Source organism: Accipiter gentilis, chromosome 14 (assembly GCF_929443795.1).
Source record: "Accipiter gentilis chromosome 14, bAccGen1.1, whole genome shotgun sequence".
NCBI lineage: Eukaryota > Metazoa > Chordata > Aves > Accipitriformes > Accipitridae > Astur > Astur gentilis.
The window spans coordinates 31,531,586-31,540,979 of NC_064893.1; the positions used below are offsets into that span (position 1 = coordinate 31,531,586).

Here is a 9,394-nt window from a genome sequence, read left to right on the forward strand (position 1 = left end):
TCCTCTTGAGATGAGGCATTTTTGGTAAAGCTCCTGTGCTATGATGCACGAAGAGAAGCACCAGTTTGCCCAAGGTCAGGCAGCAAAGTCATGACTCAGCTGCCCATCTTCCTCTTCAGCTTTGGGCTTTCTCAGTTTGGACTGACAGCTTTTCAGCACTAGCTGATCATCTTAAGTACCTTTTTAGTCAACATCCTTTGATTTTGTCTCTTTTCTCAATCTCCCACCCAAGGAAACATTCGTTTTCTCTCTTGCCTTCTCAGCTCATGTGTTGAAATTTGACTCATTCATTCATGAACATGCAAGGAAGCCAGTTCCTGTTTGGGAAGAAAGGTTAAAACCAGGAGAACCAGGACCACCAGGTCCTCCAGGTCCCCCTGGGAGCAATGGAGAAAGAGGAGAAAATGGCATCCGCGGGCAGCCAGGCAAAGATGGGTATCCTGGAGAAAGAGGTATGGACAGAAGCATTCATAAGCATTTTTTACTATATCTTTGCTACTTTAACTAAACATCTTAGTGCCTCAAGGAGTACTGTAAAGATAATCCATGATATTATCTCTTCCCATTGCTCTTTTCCTTTTGGACTTCTCTCTTCTAGGAAGAGAAACTGAAGTTAGCTCAAAAGAGTAGGGAGAAGACAGATGCAGCCCACTCTTCTTGCAAGCTTTGCTTTGAGGAAGGCCAGTTTTGGTACCACGTGTAGGTTTTGGGGGTAGAGAGTTTAATTTTAGAGGGCAGGAGGCTATCCCTACAGAAAGGCTAAAGAAACAGCCATTTGGCTGAATACGTGGTGGTGGAACAGGTCACCTCTGGGCAGAAATGACAAGTCTTGGAAAACACTGGAGGAAGGCATGAGGCAACTGAAGTAATACCAAAAGTGAAAATAGTTTTCTGGATCAGTATTTCCAACCACAAAAGCCTCACACATGACTAAAGAAATAGATCAATGTAATCTCAGAAAGTGGCATCAGTTATTGCACATGAATGAGTGAATGGTGGGAATATGTTTTGCTTGGATTTGCAGACAATGTTTGTCAGCGGTTCAAGCAATTGTCTGTCAAAATAAAAAGAAAAATGTTAGTTACAGCAGTGTCCTAACAGCTCTGAGTAACTAGAGACCTTCTGCTTAACAACTTACTCTGGCACTATTCAGTCTGAGCTGGTATCTGCAGAGCTTATCAAAATGTCACTTAAGAGAGAAAAGGGAAGTAACAACCTGCAGATGTTTCCAGTCTGTCAAGCGAGGAGATGGGAGAAGACAGATCTCACTGAAAACAATCTTAAGGACATGGCTGTGATATTTTCATCTTGAAAATATTTTCATCTTAAAAATACGAACAATGGTATTTTGTCAAAACGCACCTGTTTCTCTGAGATGTACTGGTTTCGTGAGCAATTTCATGCAAAACCAGCAATCCTGACTTCTCAGCACCTGCTCAAAGAAACAGTTCAGCTTTGTGATTTGTCTGATCCATGCATGGGAGTGGACCTCACGCTCGGATCAGTGCACTAACACCAGTGCTATGCGTTTCCCTGTGAAAAATCTCCATTTTCACACATATCAGGCTGCAGATCAGTGCCAGCTGGAGCCCTGTTGGTCATGGGCAAATGGCTACTCTGGAAAAGAGGGTAGGTGCCCAGACAGAATTAAAGGAAATGGATGTTTCCCTCTGTTGCCAAGGGCTGTGACTCTACTTCAACATCTAAGAGCCTGGTGGGGACATTGCAGGAGCATTAATTCAGGGTGAAATGCAGAATGCAGTGAAGTGACACTTATGTCTTCTCTGTGATCAGGTGCCCCAGGGCCCAAAGGAGAAAAAGGGATGTCTGGAGCCAGCGAGGAAGGGATCCAAGGACCCAGAGGCAGAACAGGTAGAGTGAATACAACCTCTTTGTACTGACCCGCTGGGGCCATCCGGAGCTCACCAGCTGCCAGATTCAAAGCATCGTTCGGCCTTAGGACCGCTGTGGTGGGGCAGACTGACCTTGCCACCACAGCGCTGTTGGCAGCATCCTGGATGGTTCCAGTCTGCTAAGATGTAAGAGAGACTGCTCCAGGCAGCTTCTTCCCTCTGGTACCCATTCCCAGGTAATGATGTCTTTTAAGGACCTGAGACACATCCAGGGAGTTTTAGTTTTCCTGCCTTTTTGCATGCAAGACCAGATGCTCAGGGGATAGAAACTCTGAAAATTCAGCTCACGAAACACAAAGATTGTTGAGGAATCTGTTAGGATTTCGCATACTCCTCCATCCTGATCCCTGTTACCTGGAATCAGTGGGAGGTTTGCTACTGATGTAACAAACACAGCGTTATCAAGAAAGTGTGGTCAAACATATTCTTCTGTATTTACATTCTTATGTTTGAGATGTAAAGACACAAAAACCAATGACTCTGGGATGCACCCTGGGGTTAAGGTGATTTTCTGCATTGACATGTAGGTAGACTTTGGATTGTTATAACCATGCTCCATTTTTAGCCAAGCTGGGCACCCTTAAAGTCAAGAATAACCCCTCTAGTTACCGGGATTCAGAAGAAGTTTCCAACTGGCAAGTCCCAGTTTTCCTCCAAAATGAGGAAATTAACCATCACGTAGGATGGAGAAAATATAGAAGAGGCATTACACTGAAGCAACTAAAGTAGATGTGCCACAGCTTACAGTGCTTCTCCTTCTTCAGGCCCACCAGGAGAAGTTGTGCTGGGGAAACCAGGTCCGAAGGGTCACCCTGGGAACGCTGGTCCTCAAGGTTTTCCTGGTGTCAGAGGGCAGCCTGGGCAGTCTGGATACCCAGGGGGTTGTGATATCTCTGGATGTTACGGGCCAGGTAGAAGAGGTAAGTCCTGACTAGCTCAGTACCAAAGTTATGATTTTACAGTAATCTGGTCTCTCTGATTACTTCTTTTAAGCTAGGCAGAGACCTTTGTTCATCCTTCAGGCACTGTCAGTCCTGCAAGAGCCTCTTTTGCAAAGCAATCAGGATGATTCACGTGCAATTCATATGGATAAAAGCCAGTTCAATTGACTGCCCCTCAGCCATCCTTCATAGTTTAAGACAAAACTGCAGCAGTAGTTGAGCTGGTGGAGTGATCGTGGGGGTATCTTCGGTTCTTAATGTCCCCAGCAATGTTTCCATGGTAGATAAAGAGGAACAATATCTCAGTTCCTACACATGCATTTCATGGAGGCTCATTTGTACAAAGTCCTGGGCAATGAAGAAAATCACCGGCACTGAACAAAAGATTTACAAGGGAAAAGAATGAATTCTATGCCATTCCTTCTCAGTACTTGACACTGATTTATTCATTTGCTCAGTGGCCTCATCTCCTTTCCACACACAGATTTCATCCCCTGACCACTGGTGCGGAGGCAGCTGAAGACTTTGCTTTGCCCTGGAAATCTCTGGGTGAAAGCTCCACGCACTCCAAGAGAAGCAGTAACCTGGACACCAAATGTGTTGTGTTTTTTTTTTTGATGTCCCATCATTTCTATATGGACAAGTCAATCAAACACTAAAGCCACCAAACCAGCCTGTGTTCAGATGAGTCATCTCTCTGTTTTTCAGCACTGGACAACTGCAGTGTTCAAACTCACATTGCATGTCCCACAGCAAGAAAAAAATACAGTCAGAGGTTCAGGCTGACAGACTTGTAAGAAAAAAAAGAAATAATGTATTGAAATCCTCAGAAATAACAGATAATTTTTGCCCATTTGGCTGCTTGTCATTTATTTTTGTCACATGTTATTCTGGGCCCCCAGCACAGAGAAAAACAGCACCTCGTGCCCAGAGATGCAAATCCACTGGAGCAAAACTGCATTTTCTGTTGGTTGACAAGATAACAAAGTCTAGCACCATTTTGACTGTTTCTGCTTTCGGCAAAACGCTGATGGCTTCCTTGCAGGGGTGTTATGTACACAAGCACCGCAGACAGCGTGATAACCTTCCCGTGATGTGACAAACCCTTCCATTTAGCCTCGTCCTCTGGGGCTTGGTAACTGTCAAGCAAAGCCTTAGATCAGACAGAGCACAGCCGTGTACCGAGAGGAGCTGGCGATTAACCTACTGCCCTTCTCCATCTCTCCCTCCTGCAGTCTGAGTAGCTACTTTACATTTTATCAGGTAGAATATTGAATAGCTCTGAGCCTGACTTTTTTCTATACGACATGGAGGTAATTGTCACGTTACACCTCTTTCCTTGCATGAGGCGTAGTCTAATATGTATCCACAACAAACCGTATAGATACTGATAAAAATGTACCTCCTCCTTTGCAATTGCTACTTTAGGCTGTGCGTGGTTGCACTGCTTGTAAACTGCCCCTGCTTCAGAAACAGTTGTTTCTGAACCGTGATTTAAACCTGGAGCAGCAAAACATTTCATTTTTTGCAAAAGCAGAATGAAGCAAAAAGTATCAGTACACGTTTTTCAAAGATGTTAGGAGGCAAAAACTAGAGCATCATGCATATTCCTGTGCACTCAGTTTGGATGCACAATTTCTGCAGCTACATCCAGACTGGTAGCTGTGTATTCATACGGCTATAGGCAACATTTGGAAACTTAACAGCAAATACATCCACATTTAAAAAGTAGATTGTCACATAAATACCAAAGAGAAAGAGGTCTACCTTAAGAAAATTAGGTTGTTTAGACACGGAATCCAAATATTATTTCTTCTTGTCATTATGGAAAAATCCTATGGAATTAAGGAATTTTGCTAAAAGAACATTTGAATGTATCAGATTTGTATGGGATACATCCTACAACAAAAATCACATAAAAATATGATTACTGCATCCTGTAAGTATTTAAAGTAGTCCTTGGCTTAATGTATGTTCATTCTCTAGAAATTCCCAAGAATTAATATTTTCAGTATGACATACATTCCCTTTGGAAAATGTAGGAAAATGCATAGAAATACCACTCTGATCGAAGTAACATTTCTGTTCACTTTGGAGTATTCCGGAGTTGCCTTGACAAATAAACCAGAAGTCTTTCTACCTTAGATGAAGTGTTGCTGCAGACAAAACTCCAGCTAGAAGAAAAAGGAGAGGTCAGAGGAGCTGAAGTAGACAGCACATTGGGAGCACGGTGTTTGGAAGAGATGCATTCATTGGGATAGACACCCTGCATACGTGTTGTGGAGTTGCAGATGTTGCCGTTTATACAGGCCAAACAGTTTGTGATCTGTGATTCCCCTATTCTCTGAAAAATGAAGGCATTCTGAAAACAAACCTAGCAAACCTGCGTTAAGTTGCATTCAGAATGGTTCTGCGTTTAGCACTGGATAGAAAACCCAATAGCTGTGATAACTGGCAGATGCAAAGCAGTGGGCAGGAAAGGCATGGAAGTAAAAGAGGTACCCGGCACAGCAGAACCTAGAATTGTTCCCTTGAAATGCTCACAAACTGGGGAAGGTAAGCAGTTCGATGTGGAACATCTGATTTCGCAGGTAATTCTGTTCCCTTTCCCATTTAAATCAGTGCAGCCAAATTCCCAGTTCTGAACTTGCTGTTCTGCCTGTTCAAATCTAGTAACTGCAGGTGGTTTGAGACAGAGGTCCTTTATTTTTCTTTATCAACTGTTTTTGAAAGTTACTGACATCATCACATTGCCTGCCTTGGGCTTTAACCTGTTTGGTAGAACTTCAAGTGACATTTGCTTTTGTCTGATTATTTCAGATAAAACATGAAAGGTCAGACTTTAACAAAATTGGGTCCCAGAAGGGCTATTGATTAGGAGACAGACAACCTGCACAAACAACTTGTTCATTTATGTTCCTAAACTTTGTCCCATGCGTGGTTTTATTATTTACTTGAAATCATGGATATTTAGTCCACCTAGTATCACGGAGCATGTGTGCAAGTGCTTTGTAACCCAATTCCTTGAAGGCAAGGAGCACTTCTGCTGAAAGATTTTAGGCACTGAGAGCGTCCTAATCTAACAAGGAACGTTGCATGCTATTAATCAGCAAAAAGAAAAGATTTCAGCGGTTGGAGAAACACAGCAGCCCTAAGGGTGGAGGTGCAGGGAGGCTCGGGAGACCCTGCCCCAGCCTAAATTGCAATTCCATCCTCTGTCAGCGAGTACAGAAACCAGCCATTTGTGAATATTAATATCCCAAGCTCTTTGCTGAACACAATCTCTTGTTTTCCCTCTTGTGCTGTTCTTTAGCACGCTTTGTACTTTTCTGGCCCAATTTATCACTTTTAATGCAAACTGTAGTTAAGAACAGTGTCATTCATTAGCATTGCGGTTTAAAAAATTCTCTTGCAGATCTTTCCTTACTACTAGGGACTTTGTTCTCAAAGTTTTAATTGCTACAAATGAAAGTTTGGATATTAGTTTTTCTGGATTTAAACCTGTTTTCTGGATAAACCTGCAGTAACCTCAGTGCATAAATTTCCTTGTGAAATCCCACAAGTTCCTACCATCTCTTCACCTTTGCAAGACTATAGTGCCTGTTTACCTGCCCTTCTGTTCAGTCCTTATTAAAATCCTTTGTCCTGATTTGCTCATTCTTGTTACTGCCCTTGAGTAATCTGTGTCAGGGAGACTTTCTTGTCCACACAGTGTGTAGTGTGACATCGTATCTTCAGTTTCTTTAAAAACTTCTATCCTCCAGTCCTTAAATCGTGATAAATTTGGATTTTTATCCCTGCTGCAGAGTTTGACCCACCCGGTGCAGCTGGATTCTGGCAGATGCTGAGGACCTTTGAGACAGATGTTTTTGCTACAAGCATCATTTTAAGGTATTAAATTGGTCTCAGGAGTAAGACACAACAAGCACAGAGGACTAACCAGCAACGCTGCTAACAAGCAGCTCTGAAAAGGCTTTCTCCAGGGCTTAACAGCTTGGCTTGACCAGATTTAGAGGGCTGGAAACAAAGATGACATCCTGAGGGGGGATGAAAGGTCTCATAAACGGACATCACTGCAGTGGGGAGAGCCCACAGGGGCTATCAAGGCAGGCAGGGCTGTTATAGGGGGATTTTCCTTAGTACTGGATGTGAATCTTACATCTCACATATCACATCTCTCTGCCTGTCTGTCTCTACACCAGTGGATTCCCTCGAGTCTAGTTTCTTGATGAAGGTCTAGGGAGAAACTTATCCAAAAGGGATACAAGCTATTTGGATTAGCTCACTGGAGAATGAGATATGGTGGAAAACAGTCCTGAAAATGCTGGGGATTACATAGATCATCCTACCAGCCAGCTGTGGATAAAATACCCTGCGTGCCCTATGGCTGGGAAGATGACCAAGACAAAGTGAGCATTAGGGAACCAGAAGAAAGAGGATGTAGGGGAAACCAGAAAAATGCTGGTAACTGAGGTTATTACAGTCAGGTTTCTATGCCTTTGGTCTTCTTCCATTCACGGCCAGTGGAGCTGTACTGGTGGGAAGGCATGAAACAGTATGGTGAGGATAGGATCTCTCCTCCACAAGTAAACCAGAAAAGTTCAGCATCTATGTCTGCTTTCTGTGGTGCCTTTGGGGTGTCTGAGCTTAGTTTTGCACTCCCAGATCCTGAAAACCAGTTACTTTGCTCTGGGTCTCTTCCAAGGCAGTTTTAGATCTCCTGCTGTATGCCAGTCTTGCTTCCTCACTCTTCTTCTGATGTCAGCTTGTTCAGTCAAGTCCTGGGAATCGGCTCTGAGCTGGCAACATTGCAAATGTTAACAGCCTGGCTTCGTACATTTTCCTGGAGTCTTTCATATGCTAAAAAACTCTCTCTTTGTGTTTTGTGGGTTTAGAGGAGCAGAATTATTCATTATTCTACAGCTATAGTCTGGCTCATGTCCCAGTTTTGTTCCAGTTTCTGATCATTGAATCTAATGGAGGGATAGCATCCTCCTTAACAACGTCCAAGATGGAATAACCTGTTTAAGAAAGAGGAGTAGGTGTCGATTCCTATTTTCTCCCCTTAGATTTTACAAGGAGGCACATCAGAAGCAGAAGGCAAGGCTTTATTTGAACTTTAAACTGGGGAACTATTAATGCCACGTGAGAAGAAATGGAATGGCCACCGTATGAAAAATGTTATGATGCTAGCAAAACAGAGGATGCCAGTGACTTGCATTACCCGAGCTTCTCCCCAAACACCAGTAACATCTTTGTAACCAGTTTCAGCTGTCACTTCTCTTCTTGTCCTGCCAAATCCTGTGATCCCACAGTGGCGCCGACTCTTCAGGGCTGCAAGCACATCCTTAGCACTCCTAATCACACCTGATATTTTTGATGTGCTAATGGAGCAGATGCATGTGGCTCTTTCTTCCTCCTCTTCCTCCTGTGTGGCAGGGCAGTTCTGCCAGGCGCTGCACTGCAGTTTCGTGGCCTTGCCAGGCAGTCCTGCTCTGTTGCTGTCACAGTGCCACGCTCCCCTTGAGACACTGCAGCTCACACCATGCACGCTGGCAGTAACTTTTTGCAGAAAAGATGAAGATTTGAGACGGACCCTTTGCTGCGAACAAACTACAGCCTATGCCTGCCCCTACTGAATTTCCCAATATGCCACCTTAAACATTTGCTCTTAAGCCTGTCCTTAGACCTTTATCAGTTCTCCTGCTACCCCCAAAGCATTCCCTTCTGCTAGGCAGGTGCCCAACCTCAGCTTTTGCTGTACAGCCACCCTCACCCCTTCGGGTCCTCCCTCCTTGGCCATCGCTCCGCTGCTGCCCGAGCCCACGTTGACTGGGAGATGCGAGCAGAGACTCGAGCTGCTGCTGACTCTCCAGCCTAGCTTGGAAAGCGCATGTGGTTTTATTGCTAAAAATGTGCATGCACAGCCAAGCCTCCCCACCTGCTCTGTTGCTGTCGGTGCTCATGGGTTCGGGAAGGAGGAGGTTGAAGCAGGAGCTCTGAACAGCCAGTATGGGTATTGCTGTGGTCCAGCGATATGATGCTCCTGACCCAGCAATCTTCCCACGTTTGTGATCATTTTATCAGTGCACTCAAAATGCAAAAAGGTGCTGGAGAGGGTTCAGGCTACCTCCGTGAGCCCAGCTTGTCTGCAACACAGACCATAACCCAGGTCCGCCGCCGTCCCCCTCTGTGGCGTGCAGCCCTGAAACGCAGACTGCAGCTGCGTTGGGACATTTACGCACTAGACCTTGAAGATGTTTGACTGTTTGTTTTCCTTTCACTGCCATAAGCAAACCCACTGACTGTGAAAAGGGATAAATTAGCATCTCCAAAGACTGAATCTCTCTTTATTCTGAAAACAAGCAAAGAGGAGCAGCTCCGGCTCCCTCATCCTCCTTCCCCACACTGTGCCAGCACAGCTCTTCGTGGAACTCGCCCAGACCCTGGCTACTCTATGTTTTTGTGAGCCGTACAGATTTTAAGTACTTGGCTGAGTCTGTGAACTCAGAGGTCAGCTGTAGCTTCTTAAATGAGGCC

The 9,394-nt window shown here is 44.5% G+C and overlaps 1 protein-coding gene across 1 annotated transcript in view; it reads left to right on the forward strand.

Annotated features, from left to right (window-relative positions):
- The window catches only part of COL20A1 (collagen type XX alpha 1 chain), a 52,316-nt gene extending 48,694 nt beyond the window's left edge, over positions 1-3,622 (forward strand). Inside the window, exons 37-40 of the mRNA XM_049816595.1 lie at positions 264-452; positions 1,795-1,872; positions 2,678-2,833; positions 3,339-3,622. Coding sequence (XP_049672552.1) covers positions 264-452; positions 1,795-1,872; positions 2,678-2,833; positions 3,339-3,352 — 437 coding nt within the window. The 3' untranslated portion in view covers positions 3,353-3,622. The remainder of the gene's footprint in view (positions 1-263; positions 453-1,794; positions 1,873-2,677; positions 2,834-3,338) is intronic.
- The last annotated feature ends 5,772 nt before the right edge of the window (positions 3,623-9,394 follow it).